The 27,641-nt window shown below is 39.2% G+C and overlaps 1 protein-coding gene across 1 annotated transcript in view; it reads left to right on the top strand.

Moving 5' to 3' along the window:
• Window positions 1-16,993, top strand: part of IKZF1 (IKAROS family zinc finger 1) — a 97,204-nt gene extending 80,211 nt beyond the window's left edge. The window contains exons 7-8 of the mRNA XM_056138150.1: window positions 3,222-3,356; window positions 15,085-16,993. Coding sequence (XP_055994125.1) covers window positions 3,222-3,356; window positions 15,085-15,785 — 836 coding nt within the window. The 3' untranslated portion in view covers window positions 15,786-16,993. The remainder of the gene's footprint in view (window positions 1-3,221; window positions 3,357-15,084) is intronic.
• The last annotated feature ends 10,648 nt before the right edge of the window (window positions 16,994-27,641 follow it).

Here is a 27,641-nt window from a genome sequence, read left to right as displayed (position 1 = left end):
TGAGTGCAGAGCCAGGAGTAACTCCTGTGCATCGCAGGTTTGGCCCAAAAAGCAAAAAAAATAAAAAATTCTCTCTTGAAATCTGGAGAATCTTCCTAAAATAGGAGTAGCCCTTGAAAGTTCAGAGGCCTTCTGGAGGTTTTTTCTCTTAACAAAATTGTTGATTGCTTTTGTGTGTATGTGCTTAGTAGTTAGAATCAGATATAAAATGTTGTTTTAAAGACTTTTTCTCCTAAAGTTGATCAGGTCTGAGCTTGGCTGTGTTTTCTGTCATCAGTTTTGGTGCTGGAACATGGGAGAGGGAACTTGTTGTAAGACTGACAAGTAATAGCAGTGAGGCTGTCCCAAGTTTGAGGGAAGAACACTCTTCTCACGTGCTTTGATGCTTTGTTTCTTACTGCATCTCAAGACAGCACTTAACCCTAATCCCCTAATCTCAGATAATGCAAAGTGAAAAATGTATCTTTACAACTTTAGAGGACATAAGAAATATACTAATAGGTCAACTGAAACTAATCTTTTTATGTGGTACAAGCACAAAAAGTCATCGCGGGGCTAAGAAATAGAACAAAGTTAAATAAATAGTGGAGATTTTTTCCAGTCCCATTCTGTAATTGGCTATTTATATAACAATGCCTATATCATTACATATATCATAATACATATGTTAACTATGGCCTGTGGTCCGAATCCATTTAAAATATTAGCTTATTTCTCTCCATGATTAATAATTAGGAATACAAAATGATGGCTGTCATTCTTCTGCAGTAAGTTGGAGGTATTTGAAGTACCAAAGAAATGGTAAAGAGCTAATGGAAAGTCTTATAAGAATATATCTGGAATTCAGAGAGCGGCCAGTATTCCTAGGCAGAGATTATTAGTCACTTAGCTCTGCTCTACCAGGATGTGTCAAAGCCTGGCTTTCTGCGAGGCTCTCGCTTCTGTCCTTCCTTCAGACCAGTCCCCATCATTGTCTAGGTACTCATAAGATCTCCTAGTTTTCCTGTCCATCATTTAAGATTATGTAAAAATAGAGGTGTAGTTTATACATTGTGGCAAAGATATATTTTAATGTGACTTGTCTGAGTCAAAAACTTTTTGGTCATCTGTTTTAACTTCCTTAGGGGAAAAGTAAGTTTCCCTTGGGCATCATTTAGAAAACTTTTGTTACCAGCTTATATGAAAAGAAATATTTCAAAGGGCAGATCTCCAGGATCTGGGGAAAGAAGCTTGTTTGCATCTCTTGCTTGAATGTCTCTTCTTAGTGTGCTGGTGATCTGATGGGAAAGAAACCTTCCTGATTGTGCATAAGAAACAAGACCTAGACATAGCATCCTCTGTTCAGGGAAGAAGATAGATTGGGAACTGAGTAATCTTATAGGTCAAAAGTATAATCAGTGTACTTATATTTATTGATTTTGTGTGTATATTCTTCATACAAAACAGTGAATGAATATTTACTTTTGTCCACTTACTAAAAAGCCCAGATGTGCAATGTTAAAATCTACTTATACCAGTGGAACTAACAGATTGTAGTATATATATATATATATATATATATATATACATATATATATATATATATTTGGCTTTTTGGTCACACCCAGCGATGCCCAGGAGTTACTCCTAGCTCTGCACTCAGGAATCACTCCTGGCGGCGCTCAGGGGACCATATGGGATGCTGGGACTCGAATCCCGGTTGGCCGCGTGCAAGGCAAACGCCCTACCCGCTGTGCTATTGCTCCAGCCCCTGTAGTATATATTTTCAAAGTGACTTTCATAATAGTACTTTGAAATATAAAATACTTAGAAATAAGCATGACAGGTGATATTCCAGAAATAATAAAGAAAACTACCAAACCATTCTAAGACAAGAAAGGAAACTTCATTCTTCAAGGAAGATTGAAGGGGGAGAGAATCTGGATAATTGAATGTTCTTCCAAATAAAGGCACGATTTTAGCATCAAATTAATATGCAAAAGCTACTGATATTTGGAATACATGACAAAATATATGGAAAAATAGATTACAGAAGTGATGTTTTTAAAAGTAGAGATAACTATTGATATATTAAAAATTAGCTATAACAAGTAATTATGAAGAATAAATAACAAGTAATCAAAATGAAAGAATGGGGGATGGAGAGATAGTACAGTGGATAAGGCACTTGCTTGGATGCTACTGACCTAGGTTCAATCCCTGGCACCTGATATAGTCTCCCCAGCCCCACCTGGAGTGTTCTCCATGCCCAGAGCCAGGAGAAAGCCACGAGTATGGCCAGGCACGGCCCCAAAACAAAAACAAAACAAAATGGAAGAATACCTTCCAGAGATCTACATAAAGCAGCATATCATATAGGAAACCTATTGTAGTAAACTTTAAAATTACTTCATAACTTGTGTTGCAAAAATTGATTAGTTAATTGGAATATAATCAATATACATTTTTTAGTTCCTTATACATTAGGATAAATTTGGAGGATCTTTGTGCAATATAATTTTTGAGAACCAGCCATAAGTTCTACACTATATATAAAACTACTCAGGATATAGAGGTGAATTATTTGTTATAGAAAATATAATATCAAAAAATATAAATTCAGCAGAAAATACCTCCTTTATCAGCCTTTACCTCCATATTCACAAACATTCTGCTACAGGTGCTATTCAGCTTTTAGAATTTTCCATGTGTTTGAGGATAAGAAAGTCTGGGTTGCTCCCCACCCCAACATTCCCAGGATTTCCTATAGCATCTTAGCAGTCACATTTCTTTCTGTTTTGCCATTTGCTCTGCAACGAATGAAGTTTGCTCTAAGATCATTTCTAGCGTTCAGAGATCATTGATTCTCAGAGGCCGGTTGTTAGGACTGACTGAATTAATGGACTTGGGTGTACTTTGAAAACTGAGGAGGGCTTGTCAAAGCAACACAATTACTTAATCTCAGTCCAGTTTCCAGTGACAGAGGTATGACTTGTTTCTTTGGACTCTGCAGCTAGTGTGGGGAGAGCAGTTATCATTAGCAGATGATCCATCTTTGGCATTGCTGTGTTCAGCCTCTGTTTGACAGCATTTCTGGGAAGATTAGAAATAATCTCTACAAAGGGCCTGGTTCTTGTAGGTGCTTAACAAATGTCAGATTTAGCACTAAATTGACGGACGGGACTGAATCTTTTTACCATAAGATTTTCTAAACTGGCCTTTCTGATTGTCTTTGACTTTAGTCACTAAAGAAGAAACTAATCACAGTGAAATGGCAGAAGACTTGTGCAAGATGGGGTCAGAGAGATCCCTTGTGCTGGACAGACTAGCAAGTAACGTCGCCAAACGTAAGAGCTCTATGCCTCAGAAATTTGTTGGTAAGAGTTAAACGTTTGCTGTCTATTAAAAAACAACTCTGTGGGGTTTTAGAATCAGGTGGTAGTTTGTTCAGGATTCACGGTTATTCACGGTCCTCCCATTATTCATCAATTTTCTTGAGTGGGCCCAGTAACATCTCCATTATAAGACTTGTTGTTACTATGTTTGGCATACCGAATACGTCACGGGGAGCTTGCCAGGCTTTGCCGTGTGGGCGAGATACTCTCGGTAGCTTGCCAGGCTCTCCGAGAGGGGTGGAGGAATCGAATTCGGGTCGGCCATGTTGGCTGCGTGCAAGGCAAATGCCCTACCAGCTATGCTATCGCTCCAACCCTTGTTAAGGATACAAGGAAGAAAATATATTAATTTTTAGGGAGCAAAAATCGGTAAGTTCAACATTTCCTAAATAAATTGGGATTATTCCAGTAGGTTTATTTAAAATATTAAATCTGAAATCCAGAGGGATAATACCGAGATTAAAGCATATGCCTTATATGTGGCCTATGCCAGTTCAGTACCCAGAACCACGTGGTCCCCCAAGCATCAATGGGTGCAGTCCTAGAAGCCCCCAAGCTCTTCCAGGGCCACCCAAATAATAACAAGTACCACAGGACATACGAGCAGCACCATAACTTTATTTTTTTTTATTAATGAGGCATCATGAGGTACAGTTGTAGACTTACAAACTTTTGTGCTTGGGTTTCAGTTATACAATGATCAAGTACCCATCCCTCCACCAGTGCCCATTTTCCACCACAAATGATGACAGTAGCCCTTCCACCCCTCCACCTCATCCCCCACCCCCACCCCACCCCACCTCTGTGGCAGGGCATTCCCTTTTGCTCTCTCTTTCCTTTAGAGTGTTGTGGTTTGCAATAGAAGTATTGAGTGGCCATTGTGTTTGGTCTATAGTCTATTTTCAGCACGCATCTTGCATCCCATGCGAATTCTCCAAACATCTTTTACTTGGTGTTCCCTTCTCTATCTGAGCTGCTTTACCCCCATTATGTGCTGCCAGCTTCCAAGCCGTGGAGCAGATCTCCTGGTACTTATCTCAACTATTCTTGGGTGTTCGTCTCCCATTCTGTTACTTTATATTCCCCAAATGATGCAGTCTTTCTATGTTTGTCCCTCTCTTTCTGGCTCATTTCACTTAGCATGATACTTTCCATGTAGAACCACTTATATCTAAATTTCATGACTTCATCTTTTCTAACAGCAGCATAGTATTCCATTGTGTAGATGTAGATGTACCAAAGTTTCTTTAACCAGTCATCTGTTCTTGAGCACTCGGGTTTTTTCCAAATTTTGGCTATTGTGAACAGTGCAGCAATGAACATACAAGTGCAGATGTCATTTCGACTGCACTTTTTTGCCTCTCCGGGATATATTTCCAGAGTAGTATTTCTGGGTCAAATGGGAGCTCAATTTCTAAGTTTTTGAGAACCGTCCATGCTGTTTTCCAAAAGGGCTGAACCAGTCGGCTTTCCCACCAGCAGTGAAAGAGGGTCCCTTTCTCGCCACATCCATGCCAACAACAGTTGCTTTTGTTCTTTTGTATGTGTGCCTGTCTCTGTGGTGTGAGATGATATTTCACTGTTGTTTTGATCTGCATCTCCCTGATGATTAGTGATGTAGAGCATTTTCTCATGTGCCTTTTAGCCATTCAGATTTCTTTTTTGAGAAAGTTTCTGTTCATTTTGTCACCCCATTTTTTGATGGGGTTGGATGTTATCTTCTTGTGGAGTTCAACCAGTGGTTTGTATATCCTTGACATCAACCCCTTATCAGATGGGTTTTGAGTGAATATCCTTTCCCATTCTGTAGACTGTCTTTGTATTTTGGTCACTGTTTCTTTTGAGGTGCAGAAGCTTCTTAGTTTAAGATAGTCCCATTTATGTATCTCTGTTTTCACTTGCTTGGCCAGTGGAGTGTCATCGTTGAAGATACTGTTAGTTTCAATGTCGTGTAGGTTTTTGCCAACCTTGTCTTCAATGTAATTTTGAATTCCGGTCTAATGCTGAGGTCTTTATTTTATTTTTATCTTTTATACATGGTGTTAGGTAGAAATCTGAGCCCATTTTTTGCATGTAGCTGTCCAGTTTTGCCAACACAATTTCTTGGTAGAGGTTTTAGGGTTCTCTAAGTATAGGATCATATCATCTGCAAATAGTGACAGCTTGATTTCTTCCTTTTCTACCTGAATGCCCTTAATATCTTTTTCTTGCCTAACCGCTATTGCAAGTATTTCCAGTACTATATTGAACAGCGAGCACCACAACTTTAGGACCTTGCTTTAAATCACCTTGCTCCACATCACATTCCTTTCTCCCTCATCAAAGATTAGCTGATCATATATTTGGGGGGGGGGGGGGTGTCAGTATATTCAACCCTGTTCGATTGGTCTGTGGCTCTGCCTTTGTTCCAGTACCATGCTGTTTTAATTATTACTGCTTTGTAGTGGACTTTGAACTTAGGGAGGTTGATTCCTCCCATTTTTCTTTTTCCCAAGAATTGCTTTAGCTATTCATGGGGGCTTATTGTTCCATATGAATCTCAGGAGTGTTTGCTCCATTTCTTTGAAGAATGTTATGGGTATCCTTATAGGGATCGCATTGAATTTGTACAATGCTTTGGGGAGTATTGCCATTTTAACAATGTTAATTCTCCTGATACTTGAAAAGGGGATATCTCTCCATTTCCTCGCGTCCTCTTTTATTTCCTGAAATAGCATTTTGTAGTTTTCTTTTTACAGGTCTTTTACATCCTCAGTTAAGCTAATTCCTAGGTACTTGATTTTCTGAGGCACGATTGTGAATGGGATTGTTTTTTTTATGTCACTTTCCTCTCTCTCATTATTTATGTATAGGAAAGCCATCAACTTTTAGGTATTGATTTTATAGCCTGCAAATTTACTGTACAAGTCTATTGTTTCTAGGAGTTTCTTGGTAGAGGTTTTAGGGTTCTCTAAGTATAGGATCATATCATCTGCAAATAGTGACAGCTTGATTTCTTCCTTTTCTACCTGAATGCCCTTAATATCTTTTTCTTGCCTAACCGCTATTGCAAGTACTTCCAGTACTATATTGAAGAGCGAGCACCACAACTTTAGGACCTTGCTTTAAATCACCAGTCTGGGTTGGCTGAAAATCCCTGGGAAGGGCTCCTGGGTCTCCTGAGCACAGAGGCCAAAAAATTACAAATAAAAAAAATTCTCTCCAGACATATTTATTAAACATCATTCTGCTGCTCTGGGCATCTGTAACATTTGCTGTGGGTAATCCCTGGATTTCTGGGGAAGGCTGGGTCGGTGGATGCAGAGTGATGAGTGGGACCTGACCCTGTAGATGATCCCCATCATAATGAGAAATATCTAAGACTTAGATTATTTGCCTTCATGTGAAGCTCATAACACTCTCATTTGGGTTACTTTAAAGATCTAAAAAGCGAGACAGGGGGGATGGGGGGATGGGGGTGGGAGGGATATTATCCATGGTGGTGGAAAATGGGCACTGGTGGAGGGATGGGTATCTGATCATTGTATAATTGAAACCAAAGCACAAAAAATTGTAAATCTACAACTTTAAAAAAAATAAAATAAAATAAAGGGGAAAAAAAAAAAAAAAAAAAAAAGATCTAAAAAGCAGGATTACATTACAGAACAAATAGCTCCAGAGACTTGGATAGTGAAGGCACACAGCTACAATTGGTACTTTAACCATTTCCTATATGTCAGGGATAAAAGGAAGATTAAGGTGACACTTTCTACTGAAAGCTTATGTCAAGGGTAGTTGATAGACAAGTGTGCCAATAACCATCATAAAAGTCAAATACTGTTAAGTGCAAGAAGAGTAACTGTATAGGTGTAAAGTGAAAATTGACTAAGTATAGGGACCTGAAAGTATCAGTAACATTAACACTTTTAATTTGATAAAATTACTTGACCTTTCTAAGCCTTGCTTGCATTTTTTTTTATCTTATAGGAGTTTGTGAATATAAATTAATACTAAGGATATAAGAACATTTAGAAACTCTTCTCTATAGGCCAATTATTAGCAGGGGAAAGGGTAATGTCCAGGGCAGGGAATAATGAGGTCATTTCTAAGACAAGGACTTGGTGAGGTGACTGTCTGAGGTAGACTTTAAGGGAGGAATAAAATGTTAGCCCAATGGAATGGTGGGGGAAAAGATAAGTGTTCTATGCAGATAGATAAAAATGAAGAGAAATAGTGATACTTGTGATGCTAGAAAAGGATGTGTAGGATTTGATCAAGGAGACTGGTCTGTTCTGTTTGGAACTAACTCTTGTACTCACAGGAAAGCAGCAAAAATAATCTTGGTGTGTTTGGTCTTGGAATTAATAGCCTTTTCATGACAAGGTTAAAGATGTATCCTTAATTAAGTATGACGAGGGAAGCATATTTTAATCAAGCAAAACCTTGTGGGAAAAGAGACCAAATGCCAAAAATTGATTGGAAAAGGTAGAGGTATGGGCAGTAAAGAGAAAAGTGGAGGTATGGAGGTAAAGGAGAGATGCAGCATTAGTGCAAGAACCTCATTGATGGAAGTTCACTAGTTCTGGTGAAGACAATATAATATGCATATTAGTTTTGGAATAAAACTATTTCTGGATTAATCTGCTATTTTTCAAGGACCTTTTGGTCTTTGGGAAACTGAAAAATTCTTGTTGGGAGAAAAGATGGATCTGTAAAGGGGTTTCTGGTTAAAATAGCAGGGAGAGGAGAGGACAGAAGAGAAGCCAAGTTGGGTGGACCCCAGCCCCATTCCTAAAGCTTAAGATATACTCAATTTTGACATGGTGTCATTAATATTTGTCTTAGGCTGGGGGTTGGGAGAGATGGTGGAAGAATAAAAGTAATTTTTAGGACCACTGTTTGGAAACGCTGTGTGGGAGTCACCCACATACATGTGAGTATTTTGACTATGTAAGGGAGAATAATTTCCATTTCCTCCACAAGGCAGGACTGCAGCCATGATCATAGAGTAAGCTATTAGTGGTCAGATTTCAAGTAGCACATGCTGAGGTGGAAAAGCAGTCTAGCTCCCTCCCTCAATAGATGCTGGGGGTAGAGAAATTTGCTTGGGTAGGCCAAGAGAGATTAAATGAAGTTGAAGCAGCAAGTAAATCCAAGAATTTAGTTATTAGTCATTGGTCTAGGTAAGACAGGTGCAACTTCCTCCTTCACTTTAGTAAACTGGAGAATGCTACGTACTTTGGTCAATGAGTATGTGCAGCCTGCTCTAGATTTTGGAAACATCAGAACAAATGAGGCAGTCACATCAAGTAAAAGCAAAATTTAGGTGTTGCCTTGAGTTTTAGATCCTTCTGTGTAAAAAATAAATCTGATCAACTCAAAGTAGAATTAAGAAATCCATTGGGGAGCGCTAGGACATACTGAAAAAGTATAACAAAAAGAGTTGGACAGACGTAGCAGAGTTTTGAAAAAAGCTGTATTTAGAAAAGATATAAGGTGTGATACATAAGTGATGGTGTTTCCTGCAGGATTTTGGCACTTTATTTCTAAAAGACTATCTCTTCTTGCCCTTATATGCCCACTATATCCTCACTTCCATTTGATTGGACTTCTATTTGATGGGCTTTCTCAGTCAGCCAATACTATCTCTCATACTTTCTTCATTCCTAAAATTAAAAAGGAAATGCATCTGAAGGTCTTCCAACCTTTAGATTTTGAGTTTATTCTTTGTGCAGATTCAGAAAGTGTGTAAGAATATTAGTATCATTCTTGATATGATATTTTTGATATGTATCATTATCATAATGGATCCATGCTGATGGATGAAAGAGCTCTAGGTTCGGGGGCTGGAGCAATAGCACAGCGGATAGGGCATCTGCCTTGCACACGGCCAACCCGGGTTTGATTCCCAGCATCCCATATGGTCCCCTGAGCACCACCAGGGGTGATTCCTGAGTGCAGAACCAGGAGTAACCCCTGTGCATTGCCAGGTGTGACCCAAAAAGAAAAAAAAAGAGCTCTAGGTTCACATGCAAGAGACCTCAATTTAAGGCTTAGCTCAGGTATTGTTGGTAACCTGGAGCATGAATTCCTTGTCCCATCTGTTAAAGAGATATGAACTACCTCCTGTACTGCCTTCTTCCCAGGGTTGTTCAGAGGATAAAGAGGTAGGTGATGGTTTGGCAGTATCACAACACAGCACCTTAAAATGTATGGTAGTTTTATTTCAATGTTGAATTTTACTTGGAATTGCAAATATTTTGCTTTATTTTATAGGCAATCTCTGATTTGAATTTTTTCAACTAAGTTTGTCATGGGTTTAAATGGCCATCAATCTCCTTCACCTTTATGTCATCAAAAATCTCAAAAGTTCTTTCTTTCATTTTTTTACACTGGTGCTGGGATCAGTGTTGGAACATTGCATGTCTAAAACTCAACTATGAGTAACTTTATGTATTATGGTGCTTTAACCAAATTAAAGAAAAAAATTTAATAATAAAGAATTTTATTTTTTAAACTTTTTTATTGAATCACTATAAGATAGACCCCTACAAAACTATTCATGATTGGATTTCAGTCATACAGCATTCTAACACCCATCCCTCCACTTTGTACATTTCCCAGTACCAGCGTCCCCAGGTTCCCTCCTATCATCACTCCCCACCCCCACCCTTGCCTCTATGGCAGATTCTTTTCTTCTCTCTCTCTCTCTCTCTCTCTCTCTCTCTCTCTCTCTCTCTCTCTCTCTCTCTCTCCTTCTCTCTTCTCTCTTCTCTCTTCTCTCTTCTCTCTTCTCTCTTCTCTCTCTCTCTCTCTCTCTCTCTCTCTCTCTCTCTCTCTCTCTCTCTCTCTCTCTCCCCCCTTTATGGCATTTATGCAGTACTGATACTGAAAGGTTATCAAGAATATCCCTTTACCTACTTTTAACACTCGGTTTTTGACCAGCATGATCATGCCCAGCTATTATTTTCATACAGGTCTCCTGTATCTTACCGACCCTCAGCCCCACACACTGGTGATTATATCCAACCACTGATCAGTTCTCCTAACCCCTGTTTTCCGTAGCCATGGATTTCTACTATATATATTTTTATATACCACAAATGAATGCAGTCATTCTATATCTGTCCCTCTCCTTCAGACTCATTTCAGTCAGCATGACACTCTTCATGTCTATCAATTTATAGGCAAATTTCATTACTTCGTTTTTTCTAGCAGCTGCATTGTATTTCATTGTGTAAATGTGCCATAGTTTCTTTATAATTCATCTGTTCTTGGTCATTCAGGTTGTTTCCAGATTCTGGCTATGATGAATAGTACTGCAACGAACATAGAAGTGCAGATGGTGTTTCTGCTGTGTGGTTTTGGTCCCTAGGGTGTACTCCCAGAAATGGTATTGCTGGGTCAAATAGGAACTCAATTTCTAGTTTTTTGAGACTCTCCATATTGTTTTACAAAAAGGCTGTACCAATCAACATTCCCACCAACAGTGAAGGAGAGTCCCTTTCTCCCCACATCCATGCTAACACTGATAGCATTTGTTCTTTTGGATATGTGCCAGAATCTGGTATGATATGATATCTCATTGTTGTTTTGATCTGCATCTCCCTGATGACTATTGATGAAGAGCATTTTTCATGTGCCTTTGGCCTTTCAAATTTCTTCTTCGATAAAGTTCCTGTTCATTTCATTGCCCCATTTTCTTATGGGATTGGATGTTATTTTTCTCATAAAGTTCAGTCATTCTCATGTATATCTTTGAGTACATCTAAAATTAGAAGTGTTAACTAACATGTATTAGTCTTGAGATTCCCTTTTGTTTTCTTCATTTCTTAGAAGTCCTCTCTTTTTTTTTTATAAGCACATCTTTTATCGCATCAACAACTATTACTCTTAGGGGTATGAGTTGTTCTTATGCGGGATAATTTGTCTTCTACATCCATTAGCATTGTTTTACTAGTTTTTCTTCTAGTGCTGGATACTTTTAGTCCACGTGTTAATTCTGTAATAATATCAAGTAAGACCTTATTTTGTTGACTGGAGTCTGAAATCTTTTTCAGCTCATTCTGGAACTTTAGTATGCTGTCTTTTAGTATATTTTTACTCCATGTTACAAAGCAATTATGAGACATTTAATCTTCCTTGAATTAATATTTTTTTCCTAATATGTGCTTATTGGTCTCTGTGTTACTTCCTTTCTTCTCCTGCTTTGCAAGAAAATATTTTCTCAGTAACCATGACATTTCTTTGATCCTGCTTGTTCTACTTTGGCTGATATAACTTGATTGACATTTCAACTTTCTTCCCACTGTATCTGAGACTTTTTTTCCTATGAGAGCTCTCCACTTTTCTAAATCCTGAAAGAATGCCAAGGATGGGCGATGGGGGATGGGAGGAGGAGCAAATCAGGTAAGGCAAAATGTAGTCTTTGTTAAAGACTTCTCTTTACTCTCTCAGCATACTGTAGAATTTGGTTGCGGGGGAAAAAACAGTTATCAGTGTGCCTGGTTGGAGAGTGCTTCCCAGCCCCTTGGAAGAATACTCTAGAACTTTAGGCTACCTCTTGCAGCACTCAGCATCTAGGACTTTTCCTGCCAGACAGCCAATTTCACTAAACACTTCTGCAGTATTACTTGGTTCTCTTTAGCAGACCTTTCTGCTGCTTTTTAATAAGAAGTGAAAAAAAGACACTTATTGGAATTGATGAAAAAATTAGTAAATTGGGGTCTGAGTAATAGTACAGTGGGTAGGCCATTTGCCTTGCATGCAGCTGACCCAGTTTCTATCCCCAGCTTCTTATATGGTTCTCCGAGCTCTGTCAGGGGTGATTCCTGAATGCAGAGTCAGGAGTAACCCATGAGCATCACCATGTGTGACCCAAAAAGCAAAAAAAAAAAGAGTAAATTACAGAAAATGTAAAGGATTTATTGGTTCATATTGAAGGCTTTGAAAGTGAGATTAATAGTTGAGATTTGCCTTATGTCTCATGCCAGAATTTTCTTTTCTGAGTTATCAATTTTTTAAATATGTATTTCACTAGAATATGTGACCTTTTTGTTAGCTGGCACCAAGGTAAAATTTACAGGTTTTTATTCTCACTTTATGAAGTTTAAGGAAAGACAAATTCTGTATCCACTGACAGTATCCACTTTCAGCATGTGACAATATAATATATTACACTTTTTTCTCCATCCATTTGTTACTGGTTCCAAGTTTTTTTAAACAACTGCCTTCAGTAGTTACTTGGGAAATCATGGACCCAGGGCATTAGGGGGAATGGATGGTCAGGTGGGAAAATAACATTTTGGTTACTGTAAGTGCTTTGTATTTATTAGAATTGGCCACCCTTCCCCTTCCTGCTTCCAAGTTTGATTGAGGGATATACAGGGGTACAAGCCAGGGCAGAGTCATTCTTTTGAGGGGTGAATGAAACAAAACATGTTCTTTTTTGTTTGTTTTTGGTTTTTATTTCTGGCTCCTTGCCCAGGGATCACTCCTGGTGGTGCTCATTGGTGTGAAGGATCAAACCCAGGCCGGCTACTCACAAAATAAGCGCCTTACCTATTGTACTATCCCTCTGGTCCCTCCAACACAAAAGCATATAGTTTCTGTGTTCTCTCTAGTTTCTTCTTTCTAAAACTTAATGGAGGGAAACACCACTTCTGTGTTGACCCCTGCCATTCAGTTTGCAAAGAGATTTTCCTCTGTTCAGTTGCCCTGAAGGGCGTGACTATAATCTAAGTATCACATTGTTTAATTATCAGAACATGTGCCATTTCTGATACAAGGAGATTAAAATGAATGAAGTCAGGCCGTTAGATGATAACAATCTACTACAAGGTTCAGAGTGTAAGAACCATGGGATTTACTTATTTTAGTACAGTTATCAGTGGTCACTATATTTTTTAAGGAAAGGGCAATTAAATTTATAAACTGTGAATTTTTTTTCTTCTGTTCTTACTAAGAACTAGAGAAGTGATGTCAGCCTGGGAGAAATGTGTTCCTCCACTTAAATAGATGCTGAGGAGAGCCACAAGTGATTCCTTTCCCTATGTTCTTCTCCTGTGAATGAGAAGGGAACTTTCACCTATCAGTTTTCCTTTGAACAAAGCATCACTAGGTTTAACCTGACCTGTTGAGAGAATGTTGCCCAGACCCAGGACCCTCACCCTGCCTCCACAGCCCCTCATCTTTCTCCTCTCTGTGTTTTTGAGGTTGTTTTATTTTGTTTTGTTTGCTGCTCTCAGTGCTAGGACCCAAAATTCCACTCACCTACTATATTTTCGTAGGTCAGCAAGTCTTGTAACACTCTGGTATAAAACGATCTCTATCTTTGTGGGAAGAGTTCTCTATCTTCTCAGGCTGGAATGCATTCTTTGTATGATCATACTCTAGTGTCTGTCTTCTCTGTTGGCTGCAGAGTCTATGTTGTTGGGCCCATTTGTACTTGTGAAGCAAGTCAGTGTCATAGTCCTGACAATGACTATGTTAATTCATGAATTTTCTACTTAAGCCAGAGACCATGAATTTAAAAACAGCATAGAGCAAATGCATCTTCAAGGAAACTTGCTTAATTTCTTTGTGAAAATATTTACTTAAAAGGTATTTATGAGAAGTCAAAAGCTTTCTCAATTTTCACCTTTCTCGGGGCAAGAATTTGCTGCTCTTACAAACCCAGGCACCAGCTTATGAATCTCTGAGGCAAAGCTAACTTGCTAGCTTGGGAATTATTGATGTTCAGTAAACTTTTGAATCCATATCTTTATCCCATGTAGTTCCCTTATTTTATTCCCAACTCTTCCCATTTATCTCTATAGCAAACAGTCCTGTGCTGCTAAAGTTTAAAAGTGAGCGCCATTTGAGAAAGTATATGGAGAATGACTTTTAAGTCTAAATATTTATTTTACCCTCACTGCTAGTTGAAGTCCTCTCATTTTATTATAAATTATACAGTTGACCACTGAACAACTTTGAAATCAGAAGCAAATGACCCCCATCCCAATTGCAAATTAGAGTATAATTTAAAGTTGATCCCTTCCATATCCATGAGTCTTTTATCTTCTGATTCAACAAGCTAACCAACAGACACCTGCATTGAATCTGTGAATGCAGACAGAAAAGAATTGCAATTAAGTGGACCCTGAATGTTAAAATGTACGTTGTTTAAGAACCTACTGTATATAGTATGCCTGTATGTTCATTTTATTTTATTCTAAAGTATCAGTGTCACAAATTAAAATATTACATATCTCAAATAAGCATTGTATACAATATTGTGAATAATATAATAATGCAACTTAAATAAATGTATGATATATGATAAATGTAAATAAATATATGATAAATTATGCAGTTATTATAAATTACTTACAAAAATACAGAATTTAACATTAATCTTTAATTAAATGTGATAATGTTGAAATATAAAATAATTTGGTTTAGTTCACTTGAGTAAATGCATTTAAGTTGACCTTTTCCATGTTTCTTACTATTTATTTATTCAAACAAATTTCTTTAAATGCTCACCCTGGGAAGATCCCCAGGTGAGGCACCATAGGCATATAGACTATTTGGCTTCCTGATTTAAGAGGTGTTCATGTTTCATGTCTGCTGAATGTTTCAACATCTAAAATACCCTGAACTTAGGTGCCCTTCCCCACTTGGTGTTCATGTCTTCTGTTGTTCCCATGTGCATAGGTAATCATGTCACACTGATTTCTACTTCTCATAGGGGACAAGTGCCTCCTAGACATGCCCTATGATGGCAGTGCCAGCTATGAGAAGGAGAATGAGCTCATGCAAACCCATGTGATGGACCAAGCCATCAATAATGCCATCAGCTACCTGGGAGCGGAGTCTCTGCGTCCACTGGTACAGACACCGCCTGGAAGCTCCGAGGTGGTCCCGGTTATCAGTCCAATATATCAGCTCCACAAGTCCCACACAGAGGGTCCTCCACGTACCAACCACTCAGCCCAGGACAGCGCTGTGGAAAATCTGCTGCTTCTCTCCAAAACCAAATCAGTGTCTTCTGAAAGAGAAGTGTCCCCCAGCAATAGTTGCCAAGACTCAACAGACACCGAGAGTAATAACGAGGAGCAGCGAAGTGGCCTCATCTACCTGACCAACCCTCATTCCCGCAATGGCCTGTCTATCAAGGAGGAGCACCAGGCCTATGAGATGCTACGGGCAGCCTCTGACGGCTCCCAGGATGCCTTGCGAGTGATCGGCATGAGTGGGGAGCAGATGAAAGTGTACAAATGTGAACACTGCAGGGTGCTCTTCCTGGACCATGTCATGTACACCATCCATATGGGTTGCCATGGTTTCCGAGATCCTTTTGAGTGCAACATGTGTGGCTACCACAGCCAGGACAGGTATGAATTCTCTTCCCACATTACCCGAGGGGAACATCGCTTCCACATGAGCTAAACTCCCCTGTGCTTCATAGACCGCCAAGAAAAGCACAAACAGATGCTGCCTGCCATCGGCCTGAGTACAGACTGAACACTGGATGAGAGCCTTGTGCTTTAATTTTTAGGTGGTTTTCATTTTATTTTGTTTTGTTTATTTGTTTTGTGTTTGATTTTCTTTTGAAAACAAGGAAATTTTTATGGTTAGATGGTAAGTGATATTTGGAACCGTTTCAAATGGCCTTTACTTGATGTTTCTATCGACTGCTATCTGAAATTCCCTCACTTAGCTAGCAAGCATCCCACCATTTTATGAGAGTGTTATAATCAAGACAAAACCTAGGAAAGAATGAGCCAGCCCCTGTACTGAGCAGAGAATTCACACACCTGGGCAGATGTGGGTGGAACCCCTCAGCAGGCTGGGACACTATGTAGAGAGCCCGTGCCAGACTTCATGTATCATGTTAATCTATTATGTATAGTGAAACAAACTATTGGGGGGAAACTATATAGGATCCACTAAATAAAGTAGGTGGGGAATCTTTACAACTTGATCCCAGTTTAGAAACCACTTGAATATTGCTCAAGTGGCTTCACTTTCCTACTATCGGTGGAAAAAGTTTATCTATACCTAAAGATGTCTATTTCCTCTTCTTCATCTCCGTTTCTTCTTCATCTCTTTAATGACCCAAAAGTCTATCACTACATTTCCAACAACAATTCTGTAATTCGGATCTTAATTTCTTCTCAAATGGTAAAACTCCTCAGAAGCCAAAGGTTTAGTCCAAATTCCTTATTCATTTCTTTTTTAAATTTATATTTTTTTATGTTTTCTTTCTCTGAGATTTTCTACTTACCTCAGGAAGACTGTTGCCTGCAAATCCTAGTCCTCATTTTTCTAAGAACATGATTGCTTAGTAGTTGCAGGCCTGTATTTCTGACTGTAGATAAACTTGTTTCTCTATCTTCACTGTGTATTATTCTTGTTTCAAAAACAAAAATGAAAACATTCAGGATAACCATTAATTTCCCAATTAAAAATTACAACTAGAGAGGCCAGCAGATTCTAATACATCGCACCTGTTTTAAACTCAACTTTCAAAGAAAGAGATTAAAACTCTACCATAAGGATAAGGCAGCATCCATATGTCTGCACATAAATAGGACTCTTGACCCCATGTCTTTTGTCACTGGGAGAATTGTAGATTTTTGGTTTATCATGTGGCAAAATCTTCACCAACACATCCCATTCCACTCCCAGGTCTGTTAGGGAAGAAGCAGGTGGTATTAGAGTTGAGAGCACTGCCCCATTGATTGGGGCATCCAGAGTCTCTTCAAGGCCTTACTAACCAACCAGAAAAAATCTCCCTTCATGTTAAGTATGATAATCCCAAACAGAGAATAGTTTACAATTTCAGTTATCATAGAACATGTCTTTTCTGAAACTTTCTGAGGTTAATATGAACATACAGGGAATATCATACACAAGTACCATCTGATAAATACCATCTTTGAACAACTAACAGTTCATAACTTAGATATTTTCTTGTAAGAACTTTCTGTTGCATTGTGGAAGACTTAGCAACATCCCTGGTTACTCTCCCTACATGCCACTTAGCATCCTCAATTAATAATAAAAGATATCTTTAGAATTTTTCAAGTATCCCCTGAGGTTTAATTACCCCCACTTGAGAACTCCTGCTCTAAATGAATTCTAAAACAGTCAAGGATTTGGGAAGCTTACCAGAGATAAACACACTAGAAGTATCATACTGATAGCAGTCTCTGAGGAGACCAATAAGTATATACTTCACTGAAATTATTATAAATTCTATAATTTGTTCTTTAGTCTTCACAAACATATTGTTCATATACATTCAAGTTTTGTTGAAAGTATGTAGTTTTTTAAAATATTCTTGAGTCATGGATTTCTGTGCTTACAGATGATATGGCATTTTGAAATTAGAAATAAATGAAATTATAATGATTTAGGCAGTGGCATATGGATGCACCAAATAAAGGAACAAAGAGAGAAGTGGGTCTATTCACGGATGTAGCTCAATATGCAGTTACAGAGACAGTAACACATTCAAGGTGAGAAACTGCTTAGATTGCGACTGGGCTCGCTTTTTTTTTTTTTTTGCCTACCCTATTCTTTCCATCCTGCAGAGTCAATTGTTTGAAAGGAGATATTTTTCTGAGTGGCTCCATATAAAACTTAACTATAAAGAACTATAAACTTAACTTAAAACTTAACTATAAAGAACTATAAATAGTGGCGTGGGGATTCTTTTCTAAAATTCTTTCCCTTCTACCTGCCATTTGGAGCCAATATAATTATAACACGTATTTTATTGTTTTATAACACCATTTTTTAAGCTATTGTATTTAAAGTAAGGTTTCATATATGGCAACAATTAGTGAAATTATGTTTGAGGCCATGTCCTGTACCAAAAGCTGATCATGGTTTTCTTCTAGATGGTAAAAGTATTTTTGCATGACCTCACTTTTTTTGTTCTGTTGTATTGTTCTCTCGTCTGACAGTGTGTGTGTCATGAGAACTACTGTATACTGAAGTCTGCCTAGGTTTCATGCCTTATTGTTTTTAAAATAAGTACCACAAAATTGTGTGCTATGAGTAGCAGATTTATCTGTGGAATACAACGAGAAATCCCTCTTTAGCATCTCTCTAATTTTTCCATCACCCACCTTCCCTGGATGCAAGAAGTCTGGACACGTCCTTCTACCCAAGACCCTTCTGTTTATGTACCATAAATACATGTACCATAAAATGTATGTACCATAAATCTGGGCTGCCTAGTTAAAGAGTTACTAAAAAGAGTTGTGTTACTATTACTTTATCTCCCAAGGATGTCCTACTACCAGTCACTTCAGATAATAGCTTATTTCATCTCCAAATTAGAGGCTACAAATTATGGAGATGTGGGTTTTCTGTTTTATTTTTTAATTTATCTTGTTTTGTTCTTTATTTTGTTTTGTATTTCCAAAGCAAAATCATGATGAAATGGACTTACTTAGACAAGTCATGAAACAAATATGTTTTCCTCTTCTTCAGTTCCTAAGTTACAGCAATAATTAAGACACAACTTTATTTGAAGCCTAGTATCTCACATTCAGTTCAATGTGTGTATGGGTTTTTTTTACCTTTAAATGAAACCAAACCAGAATTATTTAAAATGTACAGTCACCAGGAAGACAAGCACGTTGGTCGCATTCACTGTGAACACTTGTAACCAGATCTTAATATGCAATATGTTTCCAATTCTTTCTACCACTTTTTTACAATGCTATGTGGAGTGATTCTTAGGGTCCAATCTGTTTCTATACAATGTACCATTAAGTCTTCAGTTACTTTTTCGGCAAATACATGGGCGGGATTGTAAATGAAAAATAATGCAGTTGTATATCCAAACTCGTTGGTGATGATGATAAATTATTTCTGTTTAGCTGTGAACAAGGGTGTGCCCCTTGAGGAATATAGTATCCTTTTGTACTCATTTTGAAATGCTTCTTCTGTAGTGATAGAACAAATAAATGCTATAAACAATCTGTCTGACCTATCCGGTGCTACTCACCTTAATGTAAAAGGAATGATAATGAGTTATACTCCTGGGGGCTTCTGTAACATGAGGAGGGAAACTCTGATGCTCATGACTAAATCACTGAAAGGCTCACAGTCAGAGAGATCAAAGGTAAGCCCAGAGACAAGCAGCACAAATAAGACTCATATGTTATCATATGTACATTGGGTACCTAGGAGGTTCAGTCCACTGGCTTCCTCCTGGCAGAGTAATGCTGGGCTCACAGGACTCAGTTTCAGTGTTTGACTTCAAGGTGTGATTATGAGTGTCAGTGGAGGTAGTTGGCAAAAATAAATCACTCCTGCATCAGAAGGGGCGTACAAAGGGCTAAATCACCTTCCTTATATGTGCGAAACCCTAATTTCCATTCCCTGAATCACATGGCTCCCAAAAAATGCTTCTAGAGAGAATAAGGACAGGGGTCATCCTGATGGTGTTGAGCACCAGAGTTTGAGTAGCACTGCATCACCAGGTTTGAGTACTGAGCCATCCAATCAACTGGACTGAGTGTCACTAGGAGTGGCCCCAGCTCTCCTGATCATTGCTTGAGAGCCTCCTCTCCTTACTTCCACCAAAAAAGACTTTACCAATTCTTTAGGATACATGCACAAAACCAAGAAGCAAATAGTTGGATAGTACAGAGATAGTGGTAGAACTCACTGTCCACCAGCCTCATGGTCACATTGCAAAGTGGCACAGTCAGGCCATGTAAGAAGGACCGGAACCACAGACACTCCCTGTGTGGAAATTCTCTGAGCCTTTGGAAGAGTAGCAGAACATCCTATGGGTTTAGATCTAATAATCAGAGGAATAAAGTTTCTATAGTACATTTGATTCAAAAGAGGCAAAACTTCTCAAGATTTTAGGGAACATCTCTTCACTCTAGGCTTGGTTTCTGCTTTCACAAACTTCCACAATATTGATGTTCACATTGTCTTTTAAAGTATGCCACCTCATATTATATACATATATATTTATCTTCCTAATATGACCAGTGTCTACATTTTGCAAGCAGCAGACTCGGTCTCATTTTTTAATTAAATTTCTTTTATTGAATCACCATGAGCTACACCATCACAAAGCTTTTCATGATAGGGTTTCAATCAAATAATGTTCCAACACTCATTCTCTCCACCAGTGTATACGTTTTCCACCACCAATGTCCCAGTTTTCCTCCTGCCACCACCGCCCTCCCAGCCTACCTCTATGGCAGGCACATTTCTTCTCTCTCTCTCTCTTTCTCTCTCTCTCTCTCTCTCTCTCTCTCTCTCCTTTTGGGCATTATTTTGGGTTTGCAATACAGGCACTGAGAGGTTACAATGTTTTTTTAACATTTTAACATTTTCACAGGTGTGAAAGGTCACAAAAAGGGAAGCAAGAGAAAAGAACTTGAATCTCCACTAGAACACACTGTCCATGAGCTTAGGTTTACCATTGCCACTCAATCCTAAGTATCAGAAGAGTAAGTCACGCTTATGCTTACTATGATCTGAATATATTTGTGTGCCCCCATCCAACTCATAAGTGGGCTTATTAAACCCCAGGATGATGGTTGTTAGGAAGCAGGGCCATCAAGATATAACTGGTTGACAAGTGTGGAACTTACAATGAAAGAAGATGCCTAAGTAGACCTCCCTTTCACTTGAGCTGTGTGATGGACTCAGTGAAGTCTGCAGCCAGGAAGGTCCTAAAAAGCCAGAGCAATACTACAGGAGGTAGGGTGCATACCGATAACCTGGGTTTGATCTCTGACATCCAAATTGTTCCTGAGCCCTTAGGAGTGATCTCTAAGCACAGATTCAGGAGAAGGCCCTGAACACTGACAGATGTTGCCCCCAAAAAGAAAACAAACAAACAAAGAGTGTTCACCCAACCAGGCTCTCAATGTCCAGCCTCTATAGAACTCTAGCGTCTAGAACTAGAGAAACAAATATCTGTTGTTCATAAGCCTCCCTCTCCCTGATATTTTGCAACTGCAGCCCAATGCATTAAGACAATGTTCAATAAATCTGTTTTTATGTAATCATATATTTTAACCATATTAACTGTACAAGATATAGTTAAAATTTCTTATAGATTCATGGAATGTCTTTCTACTTCCTTCTGCTTTAACCATATGCTGTACAGTGGGCTGGACCAATATAGCACAACAGGTAGGGCACTTGCCTTGCATGTGGCCAACGCTGGTTTGAGTCCTATGCCCCTCTCGGAGAGCCTGGAAAGCTACTGAGAATATCTTGCCTGCACAGCAGAGCCTAGCAAGCTCCCCGTGATGTATTCAATATGCCAAAAACAGTAACAACCAGTCTCACTATGGAGACATTACTGGTGCCCGCTCAAGCAAATCGATGAACAATGGGAAGACAGTGCTACAGTGTGCTACAATCATGTATTTTAGATTATTAACTTCATTTGTACATGAAGGAATAATGAGATGCTGGCCCAAATATCAGATTTTGTTTGTGCCACAAATAAGAAAAGGGAAGATGTCAATAACTTGGAGAAAGAAGCTTGGTTTTGTTTAAGCAGTTGCATGAGGAGAATAGGCAGTCTGTACAGGAAAGCTGTGATCTATGAAGGCTCCTAAGGAGAATAGCAGAGGGGAAGAAGAGAAAACAAATGTGGAACAACAGAAGAAAGGGAAGGAGGGCAGACAGTGTAATATTGTGATTTATAGGGAGTATGCATTGGGGATAACTTAGACTCTGAAAAATGCAGTGGTTGCCAGAAAGAAATGGAAAGAGTTGGGGAAGTTATGGGTATATGCACCAAATTTGATAGTGACAGCATTAGAATTTTAATGGTGCAGATGGTGAGACTTAAGCACATATAAATGTATGAAGCCATACCACTAAATTTTATAATATTGTAAATTAATGGAGAATTGACAAGAATCCATTAAAAATAAGTATGTAATATAATACAGGTTTCAAGATCTGTAATTTAATTTAACACCTGTATATATTATGATCACCACCAAAGTCAACACTTTTATTCCTCTCAAGATACATATAAATATGTGATGCACATACATTATATATATACATATGTATATATATATATATATATATAGAGAGAGAGAGAGAGAGAGAGAGAGAGAATCGCCCAAATGATAAAACTATCTGCAATTATTTGAATCGGGTGGCTTTGCAAAGACTGGGGGCTGATTTCCAAGAAAGTCAATTACATAATAAGAGGGTTGGAACTTCTGATCCTATCCCCAAACTTCCGGGAAGTGAGAAGCAGTTGATCGAAACTTTAATAGCCAATAAGTTCATCAATTGTCCATAAATAATAAAACATCCATATAATACCCAAGGGATGAGCTTTCTGAGAGAGTCCTAACTGATGAATGCAAGGTAATTGGAAGAATGTCTCCCCTGAAATATGTATAGAAGCTCCAATACCCATCCTCATTTCTTGAATGTGTCTCTTTCGCCTGACTGTTTCTGATTTTGTCCTCTAATAGTAAGCTAGTCAGTAGAATGTTCCTCTGAGTTCTAAGAGTCATTCAAGAAAATTCAACCAGAGGCAGAAGCGATAAGAATCTATGATTATAGTCAATTAGTTAGAAACACAGGCAACACCCTGCCTGGGCTTGTGACTTGGCATCTGAGAAGGGTGACAGTGTTACGAGATTGAGTTGATAAATTATAGAATCTGCTGTAGTCTCTCAGAGTGTCACAGTTGGTTGAATTTCCAAAATACTGTTAGTGTCTGAGAATGACTTAAACAGAAACCTCTATATACTCACATTAGAATTGGGCAGAGATGCCTAGATTTTCTCTTTGCCAAAGTAAACCCCTGTTTCAGCTGGAAGAATGAGAAGTCATTGACTGTCTTGAAAAACGATAGTGGTTTTCAGAAAGACTCTTCAGAAGACTGGCAAAGGGGTGTAAGGGATGTCATTTATACTAAACTTTTTTGCATCAAAGTATAGTAGAAATGACATCTACACTTATATGTTCTTTGCAGCACTGTTTACAATAGCCAAAATCTGGAAAAAATCCCAAGTGCCCAAGAACAGATGACTGGTTAAAGAAACTTTGGTACATCTACACAATGGAATACTATGCAGCTGTTAGAAAAAATGAAGTCATGAAATTTTCATATAGGTGGATCAACATGGAGAGTATCATGTTAAGTGAAATGAGTCAGGAAGAGAGAGACAGACATAGAAAGATCACAGTCATTTGAGGAATATAAAGTAACAGAATGGGAGACTAACACCCAAGAATAGTATTGATAAGTAACAGAAGGATCACTCCACACCTTAGAAGCCGGTCTCACATGCTAGGGGAAAAGACAGCTCAGATAGAGAAGGGACCACCAAGTAAATGGTGTTAGGAGGACCTGCTCGGGATGGGAGATGTGGGCTGAAATTAGACTATAGATCAAACATGGTGACCACTTAATACCTCTATTGCAAACCACAAAACCCAAAAAGAGAGAGAGCAAGAGGAAATGCCCTGCTACAGAGGTGGGGTAGGGTGGGTGGGAGGGGGTGGGGGTGGTGGGAGGGATGTTGGGACCATTAGTGGTGGGAAATGGGCACTGGTGGAGGGATGGGTACTTGATCATTGTATGACTGAAATGCAAACACTAAAGTTTGTAAGACTGTAACTGTACCTTATGGTGATTGGAGCGATAGCACAGCGGGTAGGGCGTTCGCCTTACAAGCGGCCAACATGGCCGACCCGAGTTCGATTCCTCTGCCCCTCTCGGAGAGCCCGGCAAGCTACCAAGAGTATTCGATATGCCAGACACAGTAACAACAAAGTCTCCAATGGAGACGTTACTGGGCCCGCTCGAGCAAATAAAAAATAAATAAATAAATATCAGTGACAGAAAAGGGGGATTAAGGGATATGATGAGTCACATTGGGTTCAGTCCTAAGAGAAGAGCTGGCAAAAAAAAAAAAAAATATATATATATATAGGAAATTCAAGGCACCATAGTCCCAATCTCAAGTGTAGCCTAAGGTTTTAAAAATATCATTTTTCACTGTAATTTTTAGAAATAAAAAACAGCATCAAATTATTAAGTCCCTTTGCATTTTCTGAGATTAAGGCCAAAAACAGAAATAACTTGAGCTCTTTCTCTGATAACTGAATCCATCTGGAACCAGTGGTTGCCCTAAGGGATCAGTTACTCAATGCTCCCCTGCCCAAGGAGACAGCCTCATACCTTCCTCTTCTTGGCAACAAGCTCAGCAGATGGGCTGCGGCCACTTGGTGAGCTGGCATGACGGGAAGCAAATGCACCCACCATGTCCCTGTGCACAACTGGGAACCAGTCACTTGGAGAGAAAATTTGCATAATAAGGATAATTTGGTACCCAAACTGTCCCCTGAAGTGAACTATATGGATCTTGGTATAGTTAACAAATTTCACTTCTTCTTTCCCATGTTTTGTCAAACCAACTAGACATGATATTGAGGGTGTGAATTGTCCAAAGATACTTTGTTTTTCCCTTTATGGGTCAGTCCCTGCCTCTTCTCTCACCGTTCTTCCATGTCCCTAACCCTCAAGCTCATACCAGGGTTCTTTGCCTGTTTTGCCACCAAACATGCATGCTATGTTAAACTGCTGCTCACCTCTCTTTCAGTTGCACTGCCTCAAGGCTCATGGGGGTGTTCCAATCCCTCCAAATACGACAGTCTTAGGCAGTAGCATCTACTGGGGCACCTGCTACAGCTTCCTCCTCACCACTATTGTGACTACTTCCTGTGGGCCAGGGCGGGCCCTGCCCCAGGGTGAAGAGGGACTGTGGTTCCCCTTTCAGGATCTCCTTCTTCTGGGTATTGCCCTATCTCTCTTTGTCCACACCCAGACGCACCTCTCTAAGCATTCCTGCTTAAAATGACTTTTATCATTCCATGACTAAAATGATTATATCTGTTGATACAAAATTATATATATGTACATATGTATGTATATATATATATATATGTATATATGAGCTCAGGAAATTCTACTCCTACTTCCATAATCTCCTGAGTCCAGAGAATTGGGACTATAGTCAAGCACACACTCTTCAAAAGAACTGACCAATGTTCTCTCCAGCCTCTTTCCAATATTCAGGTCATTTTTGATTTCCAGATTCCCATACATCTTGGGATCTTCTGGGTCTGGAATGTACCTCCTCCCTCAATTGAATGCTAAATTAGTCACATGACAGTACTGAACACCTATACTAATTTTTGAAGCTACCTTTTAAATATAAAGACACATAGAAATTTAAAAAATCAATAGTGTTCCAGGGACAAAACTTTGCATATATATATATATATATATATATATATATATACATATCCATGCATATATTGTCACTGTCACTGTCACTGTCCTCCCGTTGTTTATCGATTTGCTCGAGCAGGCCCAGTAACGTCTCCATTGGAGACTTTGTTGTTACTTTGTTTGGCATATCAAATAATGTCATGGGTAGCTTGCCAGGCTCTGCCATGCAGGCAAGATACTCTCGGTAGCTTGCCGGGCTCTCCAAGAGGGGCGGAAGAATCGAACTTGGGTTGGCCATGTTGGCTGCATGCAAGGCAAATGCCCTACCGCTGTGCTATTGCCATGCATATATATACATATATATATATGTATGTGTGTGTGTGTATATATATATATCACTGAATCATTGACACCAAGATAACATATGTGTCGTTGTGTGCTCATGCCCAAGATAACACGCATGTGGTTGTGCGCTCACTCACTTACTCACTTGGGCTCTGTGCTTGCAAGGAGGTATGCACCCCCTTTTTGAGACACAGTGTGTGGACTTAACCTGGTCTTGACCCTGAGAGATCACAGACTCTATTGCAATACCAGGACCATGAGGAACATGCTCCACAATTGTGGGCAGCACCACTTACTTATACCATAGCCTCATGCTTATAAGCTGTTTGACACTGAGACATCCAAAGGCCAAAATCAGGAATTCTAGGGTTTGAAACTGAGTGCATTCTTCACGTTGAAGGCATGAGTTTGATCTTCAGTATCTCATAGTCCTCTGAGCATCACCACGAAAAACCCCAAGTGTAAAAAACTAAACACGCTGAAGCTTGTTTGTCCATGGGCTCTCTGGACGGCTTTGTCTCACCGCCCGCATTCGGTGCTCTTGAGCCGCTGTGTGTGGCCTGGATCGGGACAGCTGTTGGCCAAGGCAGACGAAGGAAGAGACGAGGACCAGGCTGGTTGGTCTTAGTAGCAGTTTATTCCAATCCTCTCTTCATTCACTCATGTCTCCCTCTGCCTCTCTCTCCAACTCTCTTGCCTCCTACTCCCTTGAAGTTTGGAGGGCTCACACTGCACCCAGTCAGGTAGCCAAATCAACATAAGAAAGCCCTTCCTGAGGGCCCACCTAAAAGGTATTCTAAAGCCCTTCCTGACTGCCCAAGGGCAAAATACCTCCTTTCTCTTTTCCTCAGTCCAATAACTATCAACATATCAATACTAGCAATTTTTGTATGGACACAGTAAGAAATAACATTGAGACTTGTAGGACAGCTCTCCCCGGAACATCTTGCCACAGACTCAAACTACAGCTCTCAGGCCAGATTAATCATTTCTAACCATAGCAGGGTCCATATCTAGATAATACTTTTTGGATCATGACTGCATTTGTCCATGCCCAAGCTTTTTTAACTTATAGTTAAGCATTATGGCGCTTTGGCCAGGCCCATCTCGATGCCAGGGTAGCACATAACTTACCACTTGCCCTGGTTCCATCCAGTCCCTTGTTGGAACCCTGATTTTGGAGGCGCTAGGAAATAAAGGCAGCTGAGACTTAGGTGAGAGAACAGATGCCCAGGAGAGAAATATCACTGAGAGTCTCATTACAAAAGCACACTAGCATATACTGTCTTCTTGTGTCCATACAAAAATGAGATGGCTCTGAATAGACTATGCAAAGGACTTCGGGAGAAGAGAAAAACAATATTTGCACAAAGAAGTTAAAAATAAACACAGAGGAATGGGAGCACTGTGATGGGAGCAACCCAATAAACCTAAACTACCTGAGGCTATGCAGGAAGGACAAAACAGTGTTATCCTACACCCAAGAACAGAGCCAGTAGCAGTGTTCAAGCAGAATAAATCAGGAATAAATCAATATAAAACAATAAATAAAATAGAATATTCTTTTTAAAAGAAAGTTAAGGAATGGAGAATAATAAACTATGCCAATACTAAACCCTCCAAAAATCAGAAATACCTGTATTAGTCCCAGATAAAGTTTACCTCAGAGCAGGGATTGTTATCAGACA

This window comes from Sorex fumeus, unplaced genomic scaffold (assembly GCF_029834395.1).
Source record: "Sorex fumeus unplaced genomic scaffold, SorFum_2.1 ptg000128l, whole genome shotgun sequence".
Classification (NCBI taxonomy): domain Eukaryota; kingdom Metazoa; phylum Chordata; class Mammalia; order Eulipotyphla; family Soricidae; genus Sorex; species Sorex fumeus.
This window is presented reverse-complemented; position numbering and strand designations above follow the sequence as displayed.